The following is a 26,121-nucleotide window of genomic DNA, read 5'->3' on the forward strand; positions in this document are numbered from 1 at the left end:
TGGCGTCACGTCTCGTCTCGTCTGTCCGCGCACCGCTTCGCACCGGGCGGCCACGCCTGCGCGAGCCCCGGACCCGCCCTCCCGCTGGGGAGCGCGCACGGCGCGTGGTGACGCTGTGCGTGCGCGGAGCGGGGAGCTGGGTTCAAAGGAGGAAACATGGCGGAAAACAAAGGAGGCGGCGGCGGCGGGGAGGGGGCTGCCGAGGCCGGGCCGGGCGGCGGCGGCGGTGTGGAGCCCGTGGCCGCGTCCCCCTCCGCCGCGGCGCCGCCCGCGCCCTCCGCGGCACCTCCGGAGGAGCGGGAGAGCCCGGGCGCGGCGGCAGCGGCAGCAGCAGCAGCAGCGGCGGAGCGCGGTCTCGGGGAGGCCGAGGCCGAGGCGGGGCCCGGGGTGGTTCCGGGGCCGGGCCCCAGCCCGGTTCCCCCGCTGACGCCGGCGGCGCCGGGGCCCTTCTCGCTGCTGGACACCTGCGCCGTGTGCGCGCAGAGCCTGCAGAGCCGGCGAGAGGCTGAGCCCAAGCTGCTGCCCTGCCTGCACTCCTTCTGCCGCCGCTGTCTTCCCGAGCCCGAGCGGCAGCTCAGCGTGCCCGTGCCCGGCGGTGCTAACGGCGACGTGCAGCAAGGTGAGCGCGGCTGCGGGGCGGCGGGCTCGAGCCCGGGGCTGCGCTCTGCCTTCTTCGGGAGCTGCGTCGGCAGATGCTGCGCGCGTGACCGCCGGGCGTTGCGGTGCCGCGGTCCTCCGGTATCTGTTTCCCGGCTCTCGGCAGCGCTGTCGCGTCGCGCTTCCACGTGAGAGCCGAACTCGGAGGTCCGTCTGCTTGTTTGGGAATTGCGGTGCGAATCGCGTTGCGCTTTTTTTTGTTTTGGCTTTCGGGGCTGCCGCGGTAGAGGCGTGTCACCGGGAAGGCGACCGAAAAAAGCCTTTTCGGAGCCGCATCGCGCTGCTGCCGGGTCCCCGGGGTGCAGCCTCGGGTGCATCGCTCAGCCCCGGGACGCGTTTCCCAGGGCTGAGCCAGGCCCCGTGGCCGGCAGCACTTCGCTTGTCTGGTTTTGACAAGGACTTGTTGCACAGCGATGTGTTGTTTGTAATGCAGCGTGGTGGTTCTGCTGGCCACGCTGACTGCAAGCAGTTCATGTGGGACGTGGGTCCGGGAATGTCCATCGCTCCTTAAAGGAGGAAGCACCCGATGCAGTTTGTAAACACACTAACTGAAGCACGCGGTTGATCTTGTGATCTTTCTTGTTAAATTCCAGCCCTTGTGTTTCATGTGTTGTGTACTGAGAGATACTCGTGAAGTTCAGCTTATTGTAATTAGCAGGAGTGTCTGAACGTATCTGCGAGGGTGCAGGTGCAGTAAAACCACAGAGTCTCCTGAGTTACTGATAACCTGGAATCTCAATTCACCCACATTGTAAGAATACATGATTGTGTGCTTTGGTGAGATAAGTACTCATCTCTTGCTTGGGACCCTACAGATGTCATGAGGGAGGTGTGTGTGCAGGATCCCTGCTGGCAGAGCAGTGTGTTCCATCTGTTTTGGGTACGTTAGTCTGCACAAACAAATGCGTTAGTGCAGCGGGTCACTAAAGAACAAAACACTGACTGACCAGAACTGCACAGATGCAGTTTTGTGGACAGCCCTCTCTGCACGTTATGAATGGAATTGGTTGAACAGCATGTGAAATGTTTACCAGCAGATCAGGTAAAAACACACGTCCTCAGTGTAGAGAAGCACCCTGCTGCTTCGCCTTGCAGGTTCATTCCCTGTCGGCGTAGATGGATAGTCACAAATCCCACTTCCACATTTGTAGTATCCTTAACTATGAGCAGATGTTTCTTCATGAAGGGATTATTGGAAAATAGTATGTGTAGCTGTTCCTGCAGCGGGTTATGTGCAGCCCAGGGCCGTCTCTGTGCTGTACAACTCTACAAGCATCTACATTTTCCTGCTATTTTTCTGTGTCTGCACCTACATAAAAGAATTACAAATGCTATGGGAAAGTGCTGAGTCTTTTGATAGTTTTCTGCTCGTTTCCTTAATTCATTTCAGATTTTTATCCCTAAGCACGTCAGTACTTAATGTTATAAATATGTGTAGTTGTTGGCTAATAACTGAAAGCTGTTTGAGTGCAGGTCTGACACCCACAGAGGGGTTCTGACAGCAGCATGCTGCTGTTCTGTGGGTTACACAGCTGGAATGCTGGAAGCAGGGACTGCTGTTGGCCTACACCAACATCTTTCTGCACTGTTGTCACTCCCTTGAGACACTGTGAAGACAGAAGAAGGGTTTCAGTTCCTAAAAGTTCAGAAACACCAGATGTAAGAGCAGGCACCCAGAGTGGTGGCTCGCTGCGTTACACGAGGAAACCGGTTCCTCCATACCTGCTACAGCGATGAAGGAAAATCTTTGCTGTTATTCACATTTCTGTTAGAAGAAAAAGAAAAAGAAAAAAGATCAGAAGGTTGTGTATTTAAAATATGTATTTAAAATATGCATCTTTATGCGGTGCATTTAACATGTAAATTAGTGCCTCATGCTCCTTTAATGACTTTTGGGTCATCGGTTCATGCATTTGTTTGCTGGATAGATTGTTTCTCAGTGCCTGATGTTTCATCTGCCCAACTCTACTCTTTCTTTTAGGTCGAAGCCTGTGAGAAAATACTCTCCTAACTTTTTTAATCACAATATTGAAAAATGATTATTTTTAAGTTAGAGATTTTGGAGAGTTAAAGGGGCTGTAGGACAGCTTTCTTAGACACCCAGAGCAGCTGCTTTTCCTGCACAGGTTATTATGAGGTTTCTCTGCTTTGCTGAACTTGCTGTGTGCACTCTCTCTTAAGATTGTGTCAGTAGAATGTGTGGTTCTCCCTGCCCCCTGTGAATGACACAATCTAGCAAGACTTCGTTAGGCTGGGAGCCTGAAAAAGAGTTGCAAAGTGCTTTCAGAAGGGCTAAGAAAACAGAAGAGTGGTCAGTGTATATATGCGTAATTCAGGGAAAAATACACTTAATACTGAGCACTGTGATACATTGCATAAATTATTCCGAGACGCCAAATTCAAGTCCCATACCCAGGGTTTGTGTATTTAGAAACAGTGTCTCAAATGACATCTTAAATTTTGCAGTAACTATTTTTGATCAGGTATGAAAGGGGGGGAGATAACCATGTTACTGTGTCCACACAAGCCTTGCTCAAGTTGAGTTTGACTGTAACTGTTTTCACCATGGAAAGTTTATAACTGCCACATCCTTAGAAGTAGGTGTTGGAGCACTTGAATTCCTGGTGGAAGTGAGTGGTTTGCACGTGCAGTCGCTGCCATGGATGCTGTCAGCCCACGGACGCAGCAGGGCTTGGTTCCCCAGCGTGCTGCTTCGTGCCAAGGGTGAGCGTGGAGTGGAAGTTTGAGCTGCTGCATTGCACAAGTGCTTGCAAATATTTCCGGAGCTGTGAAGCTTTTATCATCGTTCTAGCAATGCGAACATCTGAAAGGATTTTCAACTTACTCATTATTAACGTAGTGCTTCTGTTTTGGAAACCTGTCCGACGTGTTTCAGCCCAAACCAACCTGTATTTAAGAGCAGGTGTCTGGAGTGGCATTCTCTCCAGCAGCAGCGAGGGTTGAGGAGGGTGGATTGCTCCTGGATTATTTGATAGGGTTTGGGGCTAGCTCTAATTGATGTCATAAATACAGAAAAAATCTAAGCTGTTTCTTTAAAATCAGTGCTCCTGAAGGAAGATGTGAGCACACAGGTTGCTGAGGCCCACAGCTGTCACGCTCAGCGCAGGCCTGGCTGGGAAGGGCAGCTTCTCTGTTTGCTGGCAGCTGTAAATGTAGAACATTTTCTGTTTGCATGTTCAGTTTCCTTGTGATTTGCTGCAGGATGATGTTGAAGACTTGCAGATTTAGAACTGTAATATAGCAAGTACAGAAGAAAGCAGTGTGGATTCTCTGAAGGATACTGGGAAGGAATTAGTTGACCTTTTATCTCATGTTAAAACTGTGTGCGTGAACTTGTTTGTGTACAGATGTAAATGGGTGGCATGCTGCTGAAAGGCACGTGCAGTTGTCCTGAGAGGACTTCTTAGTAGAAACTTGGAGCTGTTCTTAGTACTTGATATTAGTTCTGCTTTCTATGTAGAAAACTCCTTAAAGCAGTAATCCTGAAACCTTCAGGTAAGTTGTAATTTTACATCTGCCTCCCTGGCATGATGGAAATGGGATGTGTTAGAAAATAGCCTCTGTTGTATCTGGGAGAATGGCATCATGCTTCAGTACTCAGACATTCTCTTGAACATCACTTGAAGGGCTTTCCATTCTTTAGCCTGGCTAAAAGAATGGTGTGGGGTGTGTTGCTGACTGCTGAAATAAACAGCGTGAGGATTTCGTGTTTGTTTTCCCTATAACTAGGAAGCACTTTGTGTTTTTCAGTTGGGGTAATCAGATGTCCGATATGCCGCCAGGAATGCAGGCAGATAGATCTGGTGGATAACTACTTTGTCAAAGATACTTCAGAAACACCAAGCAGCTCTGATGAAAAATCTGAACAGGTATGGCACTTTTCTGCTTGCCAGAACTCCCATGCTGTTTTGTTTCCTGTGTATGTTAATGCTTCCCAGGAAAATGAGGGTAACTTACTGTACTTCCCTTCGTAGGTGTGCACAAGCTGTGAAGATAATGCTAGTGCTGTTGGATTTTGTGTAGAATGTGGGGAATGGTTGTGCAAGACTTGCATAGAAGCTCATCAGCGAGTAAAATTTACTAAAGATCATATGATCAGAAAAAAAGAGGATGTATCTTCAGGTGAGTGTTTGGATATCGTTTAGTCCTGCCTGTAGGAATGACTTTCTCTTTGGCCCTTGTGAAGATAGAGGGAGAGGATTGTTTGGGTACCAACCAGCTCTGAAGCTTTCTCCAAAGACTTGGGAAAAATTCATGTGAAAGGCTGTCACTGCAAAACTGGTAGCTTTAAAAATAGAGGAACAAATAGATTTTGAACTAAAATGGCTTATTTACTGATACTTTGTACTGCTTCATGTTCTGTGTAGAATGTGTCCTAAGCATAGAAGAAGCAGAATGAGAATGTCATCTGAAAAGAATTCAGATCAGTTCTTAGTGATCCTTTTAATTGATAGAATAACTAACTAAGTGGAGGGGCTGGAATCTGGAGAGCACTGACAGCATGGCAGTCATATCCACTGTCAAGGAAGTTTTGTAGTACTTGGTAGTAATTAACTCGGAGGAAAAGCATGTACAGATAAGCTTACAGTCATATTCAGTATTGATTCATATTCATATTGCAGTTTCACTGATACTGCTGAGTCAATTGGAATTTGAATTCATTTTTAGGTTTTATCTCTTGATTAGCAAAAATTAATGTGCATAATGAGTGTACAGTTTAAGCATGCAACTTTATTAGGAAAAGTTAATTCCCCAGCTATCTTTTGGCAGTGTCTTTGCAGTCCTGCATTCCTAGGGCAGGTAAAACTAACTCTCCCTGTGTAAAGGGGAGAAGTTCAAATTTGCTGTTTCTTCATCTAAAATAAATAAGATCTTCAAGAATGTTCTGTTGTGCCGTTGCAAAGCAGTAACACTGCATTGCTTTCTGCCTTCATTTTTGGCTAAATCTTAATAGGTAGTTAAACATTTTTGCTATTGAGCTTCCTTCCTGTGGGCAGCGATCTTGTTTCGCTTGGAGTAAACTTTTAAGATTATTTAAATTTAAATGTCTTAATGCTAGTAAGGAGTAACCAATGGATGTTAAATCACATGAGAGGACTGTGCAAAGAATTAGTAATGTTTTTCGTTAGGGCTGCTGTATAATAGTGGTATAATGGTGATAATATAACCCCACTTCAGTCACCTGAGTGGGGGAGTGCTCCCAAATGACTGTTCCAGTAAAGTTCTGTATGAGGATAGAATCTCATAGCAAGTCCACATGGCAGGAATGTAGCCTACCTTGGGGATGCAGTTATCCTTAGGAACTACTGGTTGTGAGGAATGACCATTCATTATTTGCTCAAAGAAGATTTTTCCCTTCTTGCTTGCTAGACTACACAAATTGTCTTAGAGACCTGAGCATTCAGTTAGTGTCAGCTTTCAGTTCATGAGCTCTCTTTCTTTACAATAACTTGCATGATGTAACAACCTTCAGAAATTTTGGGGACTACGATGCACTTAATTGTTTTAAACCTTACCTGCTGTATCTTCCAAAGGCTGCTTTCCTCTGTGCTGAGCTCTGAAAAGCTTTAGAACACCATGCAGTGCTTTTTTCACATATTCAGAAATGTTTTCTGCATTATCTTTGAGGTGTATAAGTGGAAAAGTTCCCTGGTTTAGCTAGGGCTTCAGTAGTTTTATGACTGGTAATAATGTTAGCTCTGCATTTACCACTTATGACTTCATGAGCTTCATAAAGGTTTTGAAGTGATGATTTAGAAGACCCGTGGGTGTTTGACAGTATAAAATTGGAGAAGTTTGATCTATGCTGTAAAGTGTCAGAGGAGATGTTGCATGGAATTTCATCTGTGAGCACGGGTATGAAATGCAAGTACTGTGTGCAAGTAGTTCTTTCAGGTAGCAGTGTATTTTGAGTAGCTTTGATGGGGAGAGAATTTCCTCCTTCATTTTGAAGAAAAGTGGGAACAGCTACAAAACACTGTAAATATTTTAATAAGAATGTGATCATGGTAACTTCAGGGTGAGAACAGATCTGTAGTTGCCTTTGAATTCTTGGTTCTTTCTTAGCGTGGAAGTCAGTAGTTTTGCACTTCAGATTGTCTTAAATTTATTTTAAAATGCAAAAATGGTTTATTTTTAAAAACAGAGGCCGTGGGAGCATCTGGTCAACGTCCTGTTTTCTGTCCTGTCCACAAACAAGAGCAGTTAAAACTTTTCTGTGAAACATGTGACAGGCTGACATGCAGAGACTGTCAGTTACTGGAGCACAAAGAACACAGGTACCAATATTACCATGTCTTAACTCCTGTGGTGTGGTTTCTCAGAGGAAGAAATACCAATGATTTCAAACAGTTGTGTCTGTTTGAACTGCTGTATTTACTCCATCAGAAATAATTCCTCGCAGAGGAGGACCTGTATGTAGTGCTGAAAACTTCAGGTGATCAATTAACTGAGCTCTGTGTCTTAGTGTCTGCATTCAGAACAACGTCCTCTGGGGTGGTTTGGTGTGATGAAGCTGTTGCCCAGCCCAGTGTTTATCAGTGCTGTCACTATCTTAGGACACACGTAGAGCACTGACATAGGAAGTGCTGCAGCCCCAAACACCTGCTGCTGTAAGGAAGCAAAAATGATACCATGATTCACAGATGAGACAGTTTTTGAAAGCATGAGTCTTGTTACAAGGTGGTCTCACAATTTAGGGTGAATTTTTTCACATCATAATAGATGGGGGGGGAATAGAAAAATGTGGCTTTGGTTGATTCGAAATCTCATCATTTTCATGCTGGGTGTTGTCTCAGCTGCTAGAAAAAAGTTTGACCCTCTTTAGGAAATGTTAAAACTTGTTACTGTTCAGCAGCTTGGTAATGTAGTTGCTCTTAGGTTTGAAAAAGCACTTTAAAGTATTATAATAGACAACATGGGGATAAAAATATATGTTTATCAGCAAGTAAGCGTTAATGCTTCTCAGTTAAGTGTTAATGCTTCTAACAGCAGTAGCTGTTAATGCTTCTCTATGGAGGTGCTTGACACTATGAATTGAGCTTTTTTTTCTTTTTTTTGTTTCCAGAGCATTGATTAATGTCATAGATTGCTAGAGCAGCCTGGAGAACTTTCACTTTTTAAACTACCACTACTAAAATATTAATGTTGTATTCCTGCCTCATTCTTTCATAGGCTTGATCACAAATATTCTGAAAAGCACTCTTATCAAGAAAGTGTGGTTTCCTAGGATATCTTAACTAACCTCTTCTAGTTTCTTTTCATCCCTGTTTGTGCTTGATGCTAACAAATTAACAATTCATAAGTGGTTGGCTATTTTTTAATGAGATAATATTACAAACTATGACTACATTTTTCTCATCTAGTGTTAACAAAATCATTTGTCAGACTCTGAATGGTGTCTCTTAGCTGGGATTCCGTAGATTGCTGCCTTGTGAAATGATGCAGTGTGTTGTCTCCCTGTGTAGCTGAAGTTAAAAAGTGACTCATACAGATACAGTCCTCTGGATATATATAGAGGATTTTATCTGTAAATTAAGCTGTGTGTGTGTGTGTGTATTCTTTTATAAAATCTCCCTTTTTTCTGTATTTTTATCAAACCTGTCATATTTTATCAAAATTTTGATGGTCACTATAGCTTTACATCTAAACTGGGGATCCTTACTGGTCCTTGATAACTTATCTTATTTTGTATGTTGAAAAGGTATCAGTTTCTAGAAGAAGCTTTCCAGAACCAGAAGGGTGCTATTGAGAATCTGTTGGCCAAACTTCTTGAGAAGAAGAATTATGTAAATTTTGCAGCTACACAAGTTCAGAACAGGTGACTACCTCAAAATGATTATCTGTTATAATTGCCTGCGTAATGAATCACAGTATAAGATGGATGGAGGGATTGGAAGAATACTGACATGTTAGTTGATCCTGTATCTTTAGTTGTACTGAACTTTAGTATGTTTGGAAAGTTTTCTTCTCTAAACTACTGTGATTCTCTATGAAGATGTTACTTGAAATAAATTTCAAAGGTGTTATCTTTTATGGCAGCTTTGATTAGAACTGAAGATTTACAATGACTACAGGTTTTTTTTTGTGGGGAGGAAGATGAAGTGAAACCCCTCTCAGAGTTTCTTTTCACTTCAGCTGTAGGTGGCAGAAGTTTGGCTGTAAACAAATCCTTCTTAAAATATTTTTGTTGTATATGAAAATCTCTTTGCTGTTCCTTAACAAAAGCCTGATTTGAAGGTGAATAGGAAATTGACCTTCATGTTATTATTGTTAGGCAAGCAAAACTTAAATGTATTTTATCTGTAAGGAAGACGAGCTTTTGTTTTGGTAGCTCAGCCTATACATTCTAGGAACAGCTTAAGATCAAGGTTGTCTTTTTTGCATTAATGTGATTGTGATCATGTGTTATGGGAGCCACCTTACTGACAAAGGATCAAATGTACACTCTCAGTATCCTTGTCTGAATGTGGAGGCAGTGAGGGCATGTAGTTGCTGCAAGCTTTTCGTGCACTTAGGTGCTCTTGGGAGCTCTTTAAGGAGACCCAAAATTGTTAAGAAGATGGACAAGTTGTGGCTTTGGTCTGTGCTTGGAAGAGACACAGGATCACAGGTATTAAAATTTATTGAGCTTTCAGTTTGCAAAATTCTGTGATAAGAATTCAAGACCAGTAGTGGTGCATAAGAATAACACGTTGTAATGTTTTTTGCCTATGGCAAAGTTTCTGATTTCACTGAAAATTCATTGAATTTCTGTGTAGTGTGGTTGGGTTCTGTAAAGTCCATGATAATCTGCTGAGCCAAATTGGTAATGCAGGTGAGGTTTACCTTGAAGTGTCATTTAGTTACGTTGTCAAAGTGTGGGGAACAAAGTCCATCAGAAAAAAATTAGGAGGAAAGAAAAAGTATCACAATAATATTGGTAATGGTAGGAAATGGCTTGAAATTGGCACTATATGTGATGTAGAAGGCTAAAACAGCATAGGTGAGATAACCATCTACTGAAATAATTGCTTTGTGCCGAAACAAGGATAGATGCCTACTGTCTCAGTAAAGGGTTAGTGACTTTATTTAAATTTATTTTTTATTTTGAATAGGAAATAGGTTGTGCTATCACAAAAAAGCACATTTGTCCAAGGTTCTGAAGGGTATTTGACACCAACCATGACCACCACCAGAGAAGAAAGCATTGGTTTTGTGGTGATATCAGAATGAATAGCATCAAAAGTTGTGATGTTTGATGTGGCAGTGAAAAAGCCCTTTCAAAAAGGACAGTTGAAATCTTTACACTCAGACTGGCTTGTAGCAGGGGTTTGTGCCTCACACTCCTACAAGCAAAATGAAGAATCCCAGTACAGCACTGTTGGTGTCAGGGTTAAACTCTGTATGCAGAACTCAGCGTGATTTGCTTGACTTTCACTTAAACTGAGGAAGAAGTACAGTAATGGATATGATGAGGAGTTGTGAGGTGTATAAACTAAAAGACAGTAGGAAAGCACAGGACCAAATGTAGACCAACTTCAAGCCAAAGTGAAAAGAATTTGTATTTATTGTTTATAGGTACCCAGTGACAGTTTTGTTCATAAACTTCCTTGGGGTGGAGGGGGAAGGTGGTGGAGTCCATCTGAAGTTCAGGATTGGCATCCTTTCCAGTTAACATACAGTAGCACATTAATTTAAAGCACCATACATGAATTCTTCATAGTGAGAGAGGCATAATATGGAGAAATATATTTATGTGTTGGTGCACACATGGACTTTGCTGTGTATATGCATGTGTTTAAATATATGAAGTAAATGAATGGCACAGGCTGTTATTTCAAGTTATTTCAAGTAGAACTCAAGTAGAGACACATAGGTCTCACTGTTGATTTTTGTCCCCTAAACTAAAATTTTAAATGTCTTCTTCCAAAACAGTTGATTAGTAACAATTTCTGATAGAAATCAAGCATGCTGTCATTTCTCCACGTATTAGAGCTTTTTCCAAATTGCTCCTTAATTTTTCAAGGGTGGGAAGTTGCCTATGGTGGTTGGTATTTAGAGGCAAAATTGGAAATGTCTGCCTGACGTTACATTTCTCTTTTTTTTTTAGGATAAAAGAAGTAAATGAAACTAACAAACGAGTAGAACAGGAAATCAAAGTGGCTATATTCACCCTCATCAATGAAATCAATAAAAAGGGAAAATCTCTCCTACAGCACCTTGAGGTATAGATAAGAGAAAAAAAATAAGTGTTGGTTCACTGTTTCTGAGCCCTTACTGAGAACTCACATTCCGTATTCGAAAACAGTTTGTATGGTGTGACTGCAGGTTATCAAAGGCTCAGCATTGTGGAAGTGGGGCTCCTGAGTTTATCTGCTGTATTCAGGAGGTATTTAGAGGCGTTTTCTGCCTGGGATAGGAAGCTGGTGCACAGAGTGCTGGCCACCAGTGGCTGTCACTTCCTGCTGCCAGGGCTCCACCCAGTACAGAGCTGGCTGTTTTCTTGGCACCTCATCTAGATCTCTCCTCACTTCCCTGGCTTGCCAGTGTAACTGGTAACATGAGAAAGAGGTCTGCTTTTAGCAGTTGAGCTTTTCCTGCGATAAAGCAGGAAAGAAGCTCTTATTTGAGCCATTTTTCCCTGCACTTTGGAAAACATGGGAAGACTGATAGACTGCAATTGTATAGAATTATTCCTTGGTGGTTTTTAGCTACTCTGAATATAAACGTTAGTATAAGCTTCTCTGCTTGTTAATGTTTTTTGTTATGAGAACTGCAATAGCTGTTTATATTTTATTTTCCCATTAAATCTGAAGTCTCCCTCGTAATAGAAGTTTTTATTTCTTCACAGAATGTAACAAAGGAAAGACAGATGAAGTTAATTCAACAACAGAATGACATCACTGGCCTTTCGCGACAAGTGAAGCATGTGATGAACTTTACTAATTGGGCTATTGCAAGTGGCAGCAGCACTGCTTTGCTGTACAGTAAACGGCTGGTAAGGACACATCCTCTCACTTGTCTGTACAGTGCAGAGAAGGTTTACTTAAAAAAATGCATGAAGTATTTTGTAGCTTCACTAGGTTATGTCTAAGGAAGAAAAATTGACTTTGGTCCTCCACTTAAGGAGCAAAACAAAACAACGTCTAGTATGGCAATGGGATAAGTTTTCCAACTTGTAGAATATGTTTCATTAGTAAATTGGGGATGTAACAGTTTTATTGCAGGAGTGGGGTAAAGCTCTGTAAAAGCAACTCATGTTTCACTTGAGTCACTCAGAAATTGAGTAAGAGTATTTCCATAACACTTCAGGTTCTGTAAAACATTTGCTGTACAGTGGATGCTTTTCCCAGTGAACAGAACGCTTTCCAAGCTGTTAACTAAACATGCTAGTTACTGTCCTTGATAGCAACCCAGCAGTTTAAACTCCCTGGGCAAGTGCACACTTCTTAAAGTTCTCATTATTTTGATGTCATAAACATTCTTTTTTTTTTTGCTTTCCATTAGATAACATTCCAGTTACGTCATATTTTGAAGGCACGTTGTGATCCTGTCCCAGCTGCCAACGGAGCAATACGCTTTCATTGTGACCCTACGTTTTGGGCAAAGAACGTCGTCAATTTAGGTGAGAAAATGTGGAGTGTTTGCTCTGTGATACTTAAACAATTGAGTGAGAGGATTGAAGATACCTAGAGGCAATACAATCCATGTATTGAGACAGAACTTAGCTTTAGCAGTGCTTTGTGTCATGCTGTTGTAACCTGTTCTTGAAGACATGCAGTGGTGGGATGCTATCCACTGCCCCCAGGTATCTGTTCCCAGTGTTTGCTTCCTTACTTACAGAAACTTCGTTCTCACTGAGTTATTTTTTTCCCTTTTATGACTTAAATTTCTTGTCTTGTGTGCTTATATTGAACATGAAGAGCAGTTATGTCTGTTTTCTTGTCTTGGAAGCTTTGTAGTTACAGTTCTTTCGTTTTTTCCTCACAGGTCCTTTTTTCAGTTCTGTAATTTCTTGTTTTGGTTCTCTTTTTGCTTTTCTCATATATGGTTTATGAAGACTTAATAAGAAAATCTCAAACTTAAATTGCTTAGTTACTGCTTCTATGGAAAATGAGTTAGACACATCTGAATGGTATGCATTTATTGACCTTTGGATGACAATGGAGATTAAAAGTCACTAGTTCTTTTTTGTTTTATTCTTTAGGTAACCTTGTTATTGAAAACAAGCCAGCACCTAGTTACACTCCTAATGTAGTGGTTGGACAAGCTCCTCCAGGAACAAACCACGTCAACAAAGCTCCAGGACAAATCAATCTAGCACAGCTTCGACTTCAGCATATGCAGCAACAGGTGTATGCCCAAAAGCATCAGCAGTTGCAGCAGATGAGGATGGGACAGCCATCTGGGTCAGTTCCCAGACAGACGAACTCTCAAGTTTTACAGCAGCAGGCAAGTGTCTCGTATGCTGTTATTTCACATTTCACCAAACACTGAGACTTAAAAAAATGCCCTTTCAAAACAAAACGGTTAATAAACATGAAAATCTTTTGAAATTTGACATGCTTTAAATATGACAACTATTGGCCTTTCTTGGTGTTGTGTAATGAGTAAACCTACTTCTGTGGAAAGAAATCGGCTTCTTTTTTCCATGTTAAAAGCAAAAATTTTAAAAAACAAAAACCCTTGCAGCCTCCCAGGTTGATCAGCATGCAGACCATGCAGAGAGGTAACATGAACTGTGGGGCTTTCCAAGCACATCAGATGAGAATGGCTCAGAATGCTGCTCGTATACCAGGAATACCACGCCACAATGGACCACAATACTCCATGATGCAACCTCACCTTCAAAGACAAGTATATCCTGTGTACACGCTTCATTTGTGCCATCGTGCCAAACTTTCATTACAGTAGATGATACCCCCAGCTTTAAATGTGTTTATCTGTAACTTAACTCACAGCTACACGTATTTATATGCTTTGTCATATTGCATACTGTGACATTTTTGCTACTGAATGTAAGAGAATTTAAATCATTAAAAATGAAAAGAATTTGCTTCTTTGTGTTACTAAAATGTACTGCATTTTAGTTCTGTGAAACAAAGCATTTCAGTTTTTCACTTTCTAGTGGCATTCAGTTTTTGGGTTTATTAAAGAATAGTCAGGAATAGTGAAATTGAAAGTAGAAACCACATTCTGAAGTGTTCTTAAATTCAAACCTGAAGCACAGTGCTGAGCAACATATGCTAATGGTGATGATAAAAATGATTTTTAATGTGACTGAACAAACAAAGATTTGGAACAATTAGTGTTTTGTACGTGGATACATGAACTCTAAAGTCCTCTGCACGAAGTCATTGCTTTAAGAAAATATAACATGAGAATAATTTGACAGAAGTTGGGGACAAATCTGTACTGTATATTTAAGATCTGGTCACCTAGAGTTCTTCCAAGTAAATGCACGTAGCAGTCGCTTTGCATTCAGTGCTGTCAGGTAACGTTGATAGAAATTTGAATTTATATCCATCCCCCTCCATTGCTAAATTTTTGTTGAGGTCTGTCATGTAATGCACGTGTTGTGATTTTACATGCAGGGTGGTATACGATTTGTCTCTAACGCAGTCGTTGTCTCTTCTCTTTTCCTACAGCATTCTAACCCTGGGCATGCGGGGCCTTTTCCAGTTGTTTCTGTGCACAACAACACTATTAATCCAACCAGTCCTACTACAGCAACAATGGCAAGTGCAAACCGTGGCCCAACAAGTCCATCTGTTACAGCAATTGAACTCATTCCTTCCGTAACAAACCCAGAGAATTTACCTTCCCTGCCAGATATCCCACCCATCCAGGTCAGTGGAGAGGACCAAGCCATTATGCTCTCTGCATTTTATTTGGTTATCAGTGTTTGTGGAATGGTTTTCCTATTTGAAGCTGAAAAATAATTGTAATCTTCAGCCCTGGCCTTGGACATACAACTGTTTTCTGACATATTTGGCCTGTGGCAGGTAGTCTTTAATGCTGGGTTCTACTATAACACTTAAACTGGTTTCAGAGATTCTTCTGGAGCCCTGGATTTGGTGTGTGCCTGGGAATGCAGTGTGACCACTGCTGTCTGGGTGTTCAGTCATTGTATGGGAAGCAGTCTCCTTAAAAACAAATTTCAAAGCAGCAGGCCTGCTGTAATACCAATAATGTTGTGATTCTTAATCTCAAAGAGTTGGGCTCGAGGGTTTTATGTTCACTTTCCTGATGAGGCTGCAGGTAATGTACTGACATTGCAGTAGCAAAAGGAAAGGATCACATCTCTGAATGCGTTTGATTAGTAGTGCTGAAGCTCTGTTTAGACACAACAAAACACAGTTATAACTAATTATGACCAGCTGTACACCTCTGAAGTTTCATGTATCAAGTTAGAATAATTGACATTGGTTTCTAAAACATAAATACACAACTTCTAGGTGCTTTGAAAATGCAAAATAGTGTAAAGATGCTGGTTTTTATCCCTTTTAATATTTGTATTCATAATAGCTGTTACAGATTTTCCTTTATGAAAGAAACCTATCCAGTTCTTTCAAGCTTAATCTTTCAAAGATATTTTCAGATTCATAAAAAAATCACTTTGAATAAAGTACGTTTCAAAGACGTTATTCAAAATTATGCTGTTATTCAGTTGGTCATTTTTTGTAGCCAGAGTAATTGGGTATCTTTTCCCTTGTTTGTAGTAGTTATTGAAATGTGAATTAAAAAGTAAATGACAGGAGGAAAATTCACCTCGTGCTAAGGAAAGACAAGTTCATGATTTCTCTTAGTTGTGGAATCACTCTTGCAACAGTAATAATAGGTTAGTTTGTTTGACTCACAGCATTTGTGTGGTTAACACACTGCACATCTGGGAACCAGGACAGCCTGGAATGGCCTAATGTTAATTGTGCCTCACGGCCGTACTGGAAGAAATGAGATAATTGGGAACTTCTGAAAAGCGATTTCTATATGGAACTGAGAAAAAATGTTTGCTGGTGCACAATTCCTTGAAGAGATAGTGATCAATTCCAGTGAAGATACTGATCACAGAGTAAAGATGTAAAACTATTAACAAACTTAATTAGGCCTCTCTGATTCAAATTCTTGTTTTTGCCTTATAGCTTGAAGATGCTGGTTCAAATAATTTGGATAACCTTTTAAGTAGATATATCACAGGCAGCCATCTACCCCCACAACCCACAAGTACCATGAACCCTTCCCCAGGACCTTCAGCTCTATCTCCAGGGTCATCAGGTAAAGGTGATGGGTATTCCTATCAATTCCTGCCACAAAGAAAGTGATATTTTGTAAGCTTAAAAATTATTTTGCTTGGAAAAAGAGTTCTTCTGGGAACTTGACTTTCCTTCAGAAATAACTTTACAATGACAAGCTGCCGTCGTATGAATGCAGTATTCCAGATACACATACAGACTGATCTGTCCATGCTATATGTTTTGTCTTGTGTTAATACAACCTAGTTTTGGTGGTTTTTGTTCAATAAGTTTGTACCAAATCGATTTCTACACTATTCTTTTCAGGTTTATCCAACTCCCACACTCCTGTGAGGCCACCTAGTACCTCCAGCACAGGTAGCAGAGGAAGGTGAGTATATAATATTAATGCTGCCACCAGAAAGAGGAGCTAAAAATGAATTGCAAAAGGTCAATAGGGTTTTATTATAACTGTGACCCAGTAACTGGGGAATGCTTACAGGAAGGAAAATTTTATTTAATACAATTCTCTGCTGCCTCATAAACTTGATCTATCTTATAAAAATTGTGGCACGCTTTGCCTCTGAAATCATTCAAGCAGTGTTTGCTTCAGTTTTTTTGTTCTAATGCATTTTTCTTTTATTTATGTGCTTGTATCTTTATAGCTGTGGCTCCTCAGGCAGAACTGCTGAGAAAACTAGTGTTAACTTCAAGTCTGACCAGGTGAAAGTCAAGCAAGAGCCGGGGACAGAGGAAGAGATATGCAGTTTCTCAGGAGCAGTAAAACAGGAGAAAACAGAGGATGGCAGGAGGAGTGCTTGCATGGTAAAGTTAGTTTGTGAAACAATGTTTATTTTAAGAATTCTGAAATCATAAAGCAATTTACTCTTAAGCCTCGTTATCCCTTTAACAGCCCATGAAGACTGGGAGATATTTTGCTCCCTGACAGAGTATATTTGAACTTTAAGTGTGGGCCAGCTCATATGGTGAGCTGTTTTTGTAGCACTGCTAGAGCTCTTAATTATTAGAGATCTGTGACATAAGTAGCAATAAGATGGCACTGGGAGTCACTTGCTATCTTAGGTAAATGTTAAATGATGGCAGATGTTTCCCTTTCTGATTTGGGCAGGACTTGACCTGGTAATGTGGCTGCAACACCATACCCAGTCCTCAGAAGTGATATGTATTATGTTAGATAGTTGCTTATTGAAAGTAGTCCAGTAGAAGAGTTAGAACTTCATTTTGGTTTGGCCCGTATTTAGAGCTTTATTTTATCTGTTGGTTCTGTGCTCTGACAGATGTAGGTAAGTCTGCAGGTAATATTTATCATTAGTTATTGAAACAAAATACCCCCAGCAAGTGTAGGATGTTTGCTGCCTTTAATCCCTAATTAGTAAAAGCTGCAAGTAACTCTAAGCATTTCATACACATGCATTCATACAGAGACATCTTGCAGTCAATCAGGAGTTGTATGCTGGAGCATAAACAAACATTTATCATGACACACATTAGTAGAAATGAGTCTGTTCTTGAAAGGTTGGGCTTAGGAAAAAGTAGGTTTCAGTACTCTGTACATCTCAGGTCTGTGGAATGATTTACCACTTGGGGAAGTGGTGTGTAGTGCTTTCAAATGGTGGATGGTATGTTGTTTGTAGTGTAAGAGGAAAGGCACCGTTGTTAAACTGAGTCTTAGATTTTTATGTGCTACTTTCATTTCAGCTTAGCAGTCCTGAGAGCAGCTTGACACCGCCGCTGTCCACTAACTTGCATCTGGAAAGTGAGTTGGAAGCCTTAGGAAGTCTGGAAAATCATGTAAAAAGTGAGCCAGGAGACTTGAGTGAAAGCTGCAAACAGTCTGGGCATGGCCTTCTCAATGGAAAGTCCCCAATGCGGAGTCTGATGCATCGATCAGCTAGAACTGGAGGAGAAGGCAGTAATAAGGATGATGATCCCAATGAAGACTGGTGTGCTGTATGCCAAAACGGAGGGGATCTGTTATGCTGTGAGAAGTGCCCCAAAGTGTTTCATCTGACTTGTCATGTTCCAACACTCCTCAGCTTTCCAAGGTACCAGGACCAGGAACGGTGTAATGGTTCCTGAGAGCATCTCTCTTCTCAGTCACGTGACAGATTTCAAGATGGTACCAAAAGTAGTGTTTTGATCTCAAGATCTGCTAGTTCTGGATGACTTTTTCTAGTAAAAACATCTGGCACTTTAAAGGCATGCCTCAGTTGTTTTCCATGTAACTGATGAATGCTTATTTGATGAAAATATAATCTCTCAAAGTGTGATTCTGTTATGGAAAATTCATTTTGAAGTTGTGGTGAGGAAGTTGTTTTTAAGTATCTGAGCATATCTGGTAGAGGAATAAGAGGGTGGGAAAAGTGTCCCAGATGGGTATTTACCTGGAGAATTATGGGTTATCCCCTGTTTTTATAGATCCAAGTCTTTAATATTGTACAGTGTGAATTGTAAGAGCTAATGAAAAGGTCTTTGTTGTCAGCACTGATGAGATTTTTTTTTCTGTTCAGTGGAGATTGGATATGTACGTTCTGCAGAGACCTAAGCAAACCAGAAGTAGAATATGATTGTGACAACTTGCAACACAGCAAGAAAGGGAAAACAGCACAAGGTCTGAGTCCTGTGGACCAAAGGGTATGTCTCAAATTTGTAGGAATCAGTTTCTTAGGTAAAAAAAAAAAAGTGCTTTCTGATATTACCTGTCCCTCACTATTTTTCAAAAATGTTCTTGCTTTGACTGCAGCAAATGAATTGCAGTTCCAGGTTTACCAAAGCAACAAAATGATTAATGAGATGATCATGCTTGTGAGCACAGGTCTCAGTTTTGGTGGAAGTTCTCCATTACATTGAAACTATAATAATCTAATAATAAGCTAAAACTTGCATGTAAATGCAACCTGTAATGTACATGGATCTCTTTGGTGTTTTTAAGTAGCCTTTAAAAGTGATACAGCTCCCATACAAGCTGTTACATGAACTTAGAATGATAAATTTATGCTGTGAGAGATGCTTCAAGTTGTGAAAAGTATAATGTCCTTGGCATGATTATTTTTAGCTTTATCAGTCAGCCTGTGCATAAAGTGTTACGGTATTATCAAATCAAATTCCTCCAAAGGAATTACAAGCAGAGGAAAAAAAAAACATTTGAACAGGGAAACGTTCAGAGTCTGAACTGAGTCCTTTTCTGTAAGATGCAGTTACCCTTGGGCAAATACAGTTGGAGTTGTTGTTTTATTTATTTTTAATATTTAATTTGACTTTTTATTAGTGTGCCTCCACATGTTTGATTTAGCCTTAGGTATCTGTTTGGAAGAAGAAAGCAAAAGGGGAGTATATCCCTGCTAAGTGAACAGTGAGGTGGCATTCCACTCCTTACCCCCACCCTTCAGTGCCCTCCTAAGGACCTTCACATTTTATAAATAAACTTCTAGAGATTGTATTTAAATTTTCCAGCACAAAGTACAATCCTATTTAAAATTAGGAAATACAAACTTCTGGATAAATTAAAGGTGTTAACATGAAGCTGTTTATTTCTTTGTAAGAAATGTGAACGTCTCCTGCTTTACCTGTATTGTCATGAGCTGAGCATTGAATTTCAAGAGCCAGTCCCAGCCTCGGTGAGTTTCTTTTAAAAATAGCTTATGATTTATTTTTGTCATAACATCTCTATAAAGGCTAGAGGTGAGTTTGGGAGGGAACTAACTGCTTCTGCTTGAAGCAGGTCCCCTTGATCCGTCTGTCATTCAGAATTTCATGATTCTGAAGGATACAGAAGCTGGTTCTGTAGCTTTTCCATGCAGAAGCTCTAGCCTTAACCCCAGACTTAAGCCTCAATATTTCAAATAAGAGGGTAAGTCAGGGTACCCATTAAATTCAAAATGCTACAAGAAACTTTAGGAGAACTTAATTTTTTTTCTTTTAATCATTATCAAACAGTCTTAAATGAAAAGCTGAAATAAACTATTTTGACTCTTCCACTTTCAGTTGTAAGGCTAATAAACGTATTGAAAAGCATTGCCGTGCTATGACAGGTAGTGAATAAGTTCTTAAAAAGTTTGAGGAAAGGAAATTGTTCTCACTGACTGCACATACATACTATGTATGACAATATTAGCTGTTTGATACCTTGAGAAGTGAAGAAATTAACTTCCTCTGTGAGCTGCATAGCCATTGTAGTGATAAATCATTGTTTGTTCTTCACAGATACCAAACTACTACAAAATTATAAAGAAGCCAATGGATTTATCTACAGTGAAAAAGAAACTGCAAAAGAAGCATTCTCAACATTACCAGACCCCCGAGGACTTTGTGGCAGATGTCCGGTTGATCTTCAAGAACTGTGAAAGGTTTAATGAAGTATGTTAACTTCCAATCTGTATTTTTATCTTCAATCTTCATTTTTATTTCTTTTAATTTTGGTTCTGAAGCTTCTCCAAGTAGAAGCTGTGCTTCCAGTGGTAAAGTTCTGATTATGGAGCAGATACTGATTCATTAAATAATGAAAAATAATGCAGTTCCAGAACTAGCTCTTGTTTTCAGCTAGAGGAGGAGATTGAGTCCTTAAAAATGACTCAGACTCTGGGACTGTTTTTCTTAAACTCAGGACTTAACAGTAGCATTTCATCTATTGGGTAAACTACTTCTAATGAGAAAATGAGTGCTTTCTTACAAATATTGTGCTGTTTGTTTTGTATCAGATACAGACTGAATCCAGAACAGCAATTGGTTTGTTATTCCTAGTGCTCAGCTCAGTGCTGTAGCTCATGGGTAGATGGGCTATCATAAAAATCAGTGTTCAGTAGATGACTTCTGTATGGAGTCGTATTTTGATGAGTGTGGAAAGGTGACTTACTTTGCAATGAAGCCATCCACTAGTGAAATATTTGCACCTTAGCTATGCAATGTGAATTGGAGGGATGCGCCACGTAGGTGATATCATTAGTTGGAACCATGGAAAAAATATTCTGAATATCAAAAACAACAATGGTGATGTGCTGCAACAGAGCAGCTGCTGGACAAAAAAAATAAAAGGGCATTTCTGTGTTAGACCACAAAAAGCCCTAGAAAGAAGGCAATGCAAGAAATGGCTTTTTTTGCTCTTAGAAATCCATAACATGGGCAGTATTTTTCTGTAAACACCATGTGAGTTTTGCAGTATTTGGGCAATGTTTCTGGCTGTGTGAAGAGCTCAATTGAAGTACACAAATACGTGTTTAAAGTCCTGGCTGCTTCACGAGTACACGAGTAAAAATCAGGTTCAAGTACTTCTTAGACTGTGATGCTGTTCACTGTAATTACAATCGTGGGACTTTGACAACCCGACTCCCTTGTGTCTCTGTATTAGGTGGAAGAAGTTGCAATTATGTGAACTTCTCATTCAAGGGAATTAATGAAGCATCTACTGTAGATGAAAACATGCTACAACTCTTAGGGACAAGAGTAAAACCAGGGAGCAAGGACTGATGGATGTGTTTAAAAAAAGGTGTTTCAGACTTGTCTCTCTGTTTGAAATTCCAACTAATGGCAAAAGATGAGTCACCTTGAACTCTAATATTAAACAACATCAGGTCTAGTGCCTCTAAGCCATATTCTCTTAAAAAATATATAAAGTGGAGTATGCTCCCAAGAAAATAGTCTCATGGAACACTTAACTGTCACTATTGAACTGAGACTTTTCCATGATAATGCATGAGCAACGTAGCTTTGTAATGAGGAAAGCAGTCGTGAGTGGAGTGCAATTTTTAAATGACTCAGAGCCATTTGCTTGTACAAAAACTGTGTTTTGTCAAAGGTTTATTTACCTCATGTTGCCCTCTTAAGACTGTTTTAAACCTGCTCCCACTAACTTTGAGAACTAAAGAGGTGTAGTCCAACCACAAACTGTTTTCCTGTTATGGCTGACTGTAGTCATCCAAGCCTATGCAATCTCGTAACTTTAGAAGGGATTATAATTTCATTTTTTTTGACTCTGGTATCCTTTTTAGATGATGAAAGTTGTTCAAGTTTATGCAGAAACACAAGAGATTAATTTGAAGGTAAGCGTTTTAGACCATGCACACTTGGTGAAGGGATGTGCATTTCCAACAGGTGAATATTCCTGTCTTCTTTTATTTACAGGCTGATTCAGAAGTAGCACAGGCAGGGAAGGCAGTTGCGTTATACTTTGAAGATAAACTTACAGAGATCTACCCAGACAGGACCTTCCAGCCTTTGCCTGAATTTGAGCAGGAAGAGGATGATGGTGAAATTACTGAGGACTCCGACGAAGATTTTATACAGCCACGTAGAAAACGCCTAAAATCAGATGAGAGACCAGTGCATATAAAGTAATCTAATTATATGGACCTTAAATTTATTGTAAAAACTGTTATTTAAGTGTTCCTGGAATATTACCATGCCTACGGAGGCCGTCTTGAAGAAGCTGATAGCTTTTTAAACAGTATTAGAGTACAAAAACACTTGTACAGAAAGGTATTCTCATCAGAAGGGGAAAAACTGATATTGTAAATTTTTGATGGGTTTTGTTTTGGTTTTTTCCCTTGATTATTTACTATTTCCTTTCTTTTCCTGATGGAGGGGACACACTCATCCTGGTCTCAGAATAGAGGTGGGTGAATGCTGAAGAGAAGCAGATTTGAGAAGAGATGTTCCATGTACAGATGAGGTGGCTTAGTAAAATGTTGTGCAGGACTGGACCAATGCAGTTGCTATGTGTTACTTTCATGCTGGACTGTCATGTAAAACTGTAAGCAACTTTCCCAAAAATCCCCTCTTTGTGTGAACTTAAGTGTGCGTTGGATCATCGCTTTCATCATCTCATTTGAATGGTATTGTGAATAACTGATCTTCTGTGTTGATCCAGTTACCTAAATTTGACTTTCTTTACTACATTTTATGTACAGCAAAAAGAAAAAAGAAAAAAAAATCATTAAACTGTTCTGAATTGGCAACTGTAGGAGTGTGAGTTCTTGACAGATGCGAGGCTGAACTGATTGCAGCAATTGCTTTCCAGTATGACTAGGTGTGTTTATTACAAATCCTGTACTCATGGCACAGACCCTTGTGTTATATCATCTCTCCCTGGTCCCCCTAATGAGGCAGAATGTAGTCTTCAGCATTTGTTATCTCATTTTCTGTACTTGAAGAGATAATAACTGGTTGGGGTGTTTTTCCAGTCTTCCTAAATATCAGTTTCTAATAGACTGCTCGGCAAACAATAATCTATTAACTACCAAATGTGTAAAATTTCCTGTATTCACTTTGTCTTACTTGTAAATAGTAAACTGAGATTTCTTGCAGGTCAGCAACATTTGCTGAACTGTTTTTAAGCTAATATGTATTCTTATGAATTGTTCCTGTCAAGAAAAGATTTGTAATATATGCTGTCTATTTCTAACATGCATTCATTTTGAAATTATATCTTACTTTTATTAAGAGTACTACTCAGAACTTTCTTCAGAAGCATCTTGTGAGTGAAATGGTCTGGAAAGCTTGGAATAAACTTGTTGAGACTGGGTTGCTTGCACAGGCCAGGACTTGGTACTGAATGGTTTCTGGTCAGAGACTGAAAACAGGTCAGCTTCTCAATCCCACTTGTGCAGTGCCTGCCCCTTGCACGCCGTGCTCACTCAGCATTTCAGGTTGGAAATGAGGTCATCCCAAAGTAATGTCAGTTTGAACGGTCGCTTTGCTAACACAGAAATCAATCCTAGAACCAAGAAATGTCATTTCTGGCCTTCGTGTGGATCTTGTGAAAGTTAAAGTGAAGAAATTCCATAGTCAGATGGGGTCAAGTTGACAGACTACAAATTCATCATAAGGTTTTGTGTGAATACAGCAATTCTGTGGTAAATGGCTGGGGTCTGAATACACGAAGCATGGGCAATTCCTGTGACTGTTCATTGTACATACTTTACTGTAACAATGGTAAAGATCAGTATTTCTAGCACAGTGTGTCAGATTGAGGTACGTTCTCAAAAATGCTTATGCAAATCAATTGAGATTTGATTTCTTTTTATGGCAGCCAAGTAGGTGTACATTGTGACTGTACCTCTCACAGTAAGCAAGGAGACCGAAGGTATTCCTAACTTTGAGCTCACCTCTTTGGATTCTGTGAACAGTATCACTGAGACAAACTGATTTTTCTCCATTTTTCAGGCGTTCATATAGTGGTCAGCTTCAATCTAGTTTATACAGGTTTGTCTGCAAAAGGAAAAGCTATCTTCCTCAAATGTGTATTATATTGACTTATAGCCCATAGAAGAGGATGAGGACACTGATCTTAACAGGGCATCGTTTCATGGCTGTGTGTATTGCCTATTTATGCATTTCTAGTTTCTCATTTTCATTTTACAAAAGAATATTATTAAAATTATAATGAAAATAAGATTTTTGTGAATTCTCTTCAATTGGGGCTACTGTTTTTAACGTGCTTAAGTGCTCTAGGTTCTGTACCTTCAGGCTCCAGCTTTGTAACCATCCACTTTGTGACACACCAATTTGCCACTAGCTTGCCTGCAGACCACACCTGACCTTGCACATGAACCCACTAAGCGTCCAGAGTCAGTCCTCCTCTTAAGTTCATCAGTTCTCAGCAGTGTGATGTGGAATTTTGCAAGAAGTCTTAAGCATGTATTTAATATGAAGAAACAGGGAACACCCTGAATTCTGAGTACAGAAATTCAATGGTTGGTTTGAGATCAGCTGTATTTCCATTTGAAAATACTCAAAAGTGTTAGATGGGCTCTGCTGATGCATTTCTTACTGTGTAGTCTGTACGTGTTCATCCTGGAAGGGGTCAGGGTTTGCTCAAAGTGATGCTGTGCTGCCCCACTGTTTGCAACTCGTTCAAGAGCAATTGGATGGGTTTTGTGTGGACAAGCCACTGTGTTCCTCTGAGCATCCCTATGCCAGATCCCGTGAGTGCAATACGGGCAAGTGGCAGGTTTTTTTTTACTCTGGGAAACAGAGCATAAACTGCAACAGATAAAAGCTGTTGTGGGTGCACTCCTTGCCTGCTGTGTTCCCTGTTTGATACCAAGAAGGTGGGCTGGTGCCTGAGGTAATTATGCTGTCATTGAAGACGTATCCGTAGAAAGACCATTAGTGTCTTAATTTGTGTTTTAAGTGACTCTTAGAAAATGGAAATGCTCAGTTCAACGTAGCTCTGTTTGGGTTCTCTCTGGTTTTGAACGTCACCATTGCTTTGCCTCGTGCCACTTGGCTGTGTCAGCACTTAACAGTGGATCAGGGAAGTGTTTTAGGAGCACTGCAGGAACAGAAATCTTGGAAACGAGCCCAGCTTGCAGTCCTGGGATGTGAGCTGGCTTAGCAGCTGAGCTGTGTGCATTTAGGCCGCGTGTGTGAGGTGCTGGAATTCTGTTTTTCCTTGTTTTCCTGACTCTCTCCCTTGGAAAAAGCAATAAGAGTGCTTCGTTGCCCGTTAGCATGACAGGGACCCTTCCTTTGGATAGTGCTTCAATAGTGAAGTTCGTGTGCGTACTGCCAAGCCTGGCTTTTACAAACCAAGTGTGCAGAAGTTATTGAAGATGAAGTGTGGCATTTTATTTTAAAAATTGGGGAAAAGTTACATATTTTTTTAAAAAGTAGGCGTCTGAGTAAATGACAGAGGTACTTTTTTAAAAATAATGAGAAGTAATAATCTATATGCCACAGTTTACATAGACATATTTCAGACTGAACGTATGCATCGTATCTTGAGATATGGCAACTTTTACTTTCTCCAAGTGCTTGTACAGTGACTCTTCTGTCTCCTTCCTGTGTTTGCTTATGGGGTTTTGACTTTATATGCTTTCTAATGTTTCAGAATGGAATTGTTTTTTGAAAATCGCTGTTAATTTGGGTATCTTTGTTATAAGAGGATTACTGTCTGAAATGCAGCTTGGGCCTTTTGTATTGAGCAATCCAAGCAGCTCGAGGCTGCTTCCTTCAGAATGTCTGTATTCATATAAGGGAAGACACTAAAATAATTTTCTAAGAGAAGTTTGACCTGTTGTAGAGCAAGCACTGCATTAAAAACATGAGTGCATGTGTGCTCATGGCCTGCAACGGGGGGGCTCCTCGTTTCCAACACCACAAAACATGTATATAAACCCAAAAAGATGTCCTCAGCTGAGAGCTGGTTTTTACCTGTAAATCTCCTTGTGGAAGGGTTAAGCTCATGATATTCTCCAAGCATTTCTCGCTTCCA

At 40.5% G+C, this 26,121-nt stretch overlaps 1 protein-coding gene across 3 annotated transcripts; it reads left to right on the top strand.

The window, feature by feature from the left end:
* The first annotated feature begins 143 nt into the window (after positions 1 to 143).
* On the top strand, positions 144 to 24,297 carry TRIM33 (tripartite motif containing 33). 3 transcript variants are annotated; one of them, XM_065740289.1, is made up of 20 exons: positions 144 to 619; positions 4,429 to 4,547; positions 4,653 to 4,800; positions 6,824 to 6,956; positions 8,381 to 8,497; positions 10,769 to 10,883; positions 11,510 to 11,656; positions 12,166 to 12,283; positions 12,866 to 13,110; positions 13,351 to 13,515; positions 14,307 to 14,507; positions 15,801 to 15,933; positions 16,218 to 16,281; positions 16,556 to 16,715; positions 17,610 to 17,956; positions 18,422 to 18,545; positions 19,454 to 19,528; positions 20,115 to 20,267; positions 21,896 to 21,946; positions 22,029 to 24,297. In XM_065740289.1, the coding sequence occupies exons 1-20, from the start codon at positions 157 to 159 to the stop codon at positions 22,239 to 22,241; spliced, it is 3,291 nt and encodes a 1,096-aa protein (XP_065596361.1). In that variant the 5' UTR covers positions 144 to 156; the 3' UTR covers positions 22,242 to 24,297. The 3 variants fall into 3 exon arrangements, with proteins under 3 accessions (XP_065596361.1, XP_065596362.1, XP_065596363.1); XM_065740290.1 differs by lacking the exon at positions 21,896 to 21,946; XM_065740291.1 differs by lacking the exon at positions 13,351 to 13,515.
* Positions 24,298 to 26,121: the final 1,824 nt, after the last annotated feature.

This window comes from Cyrtonyx montezumae, unplaced genomic scaffold (assembly GCF_038088225.1).
Source record: "Cyrtonyx montezumae isolate F1298 unplaced genomic scaffold, pur_monq_1.0 scaffold_26, whole genome shotgun sequence".
Lineage (NCBI taxonomy): Eukaryota > Metazoa > Chordata > Aves > Galliformes > Odontophoridae > Cyrtonyx > Cyrtonyx montezumae.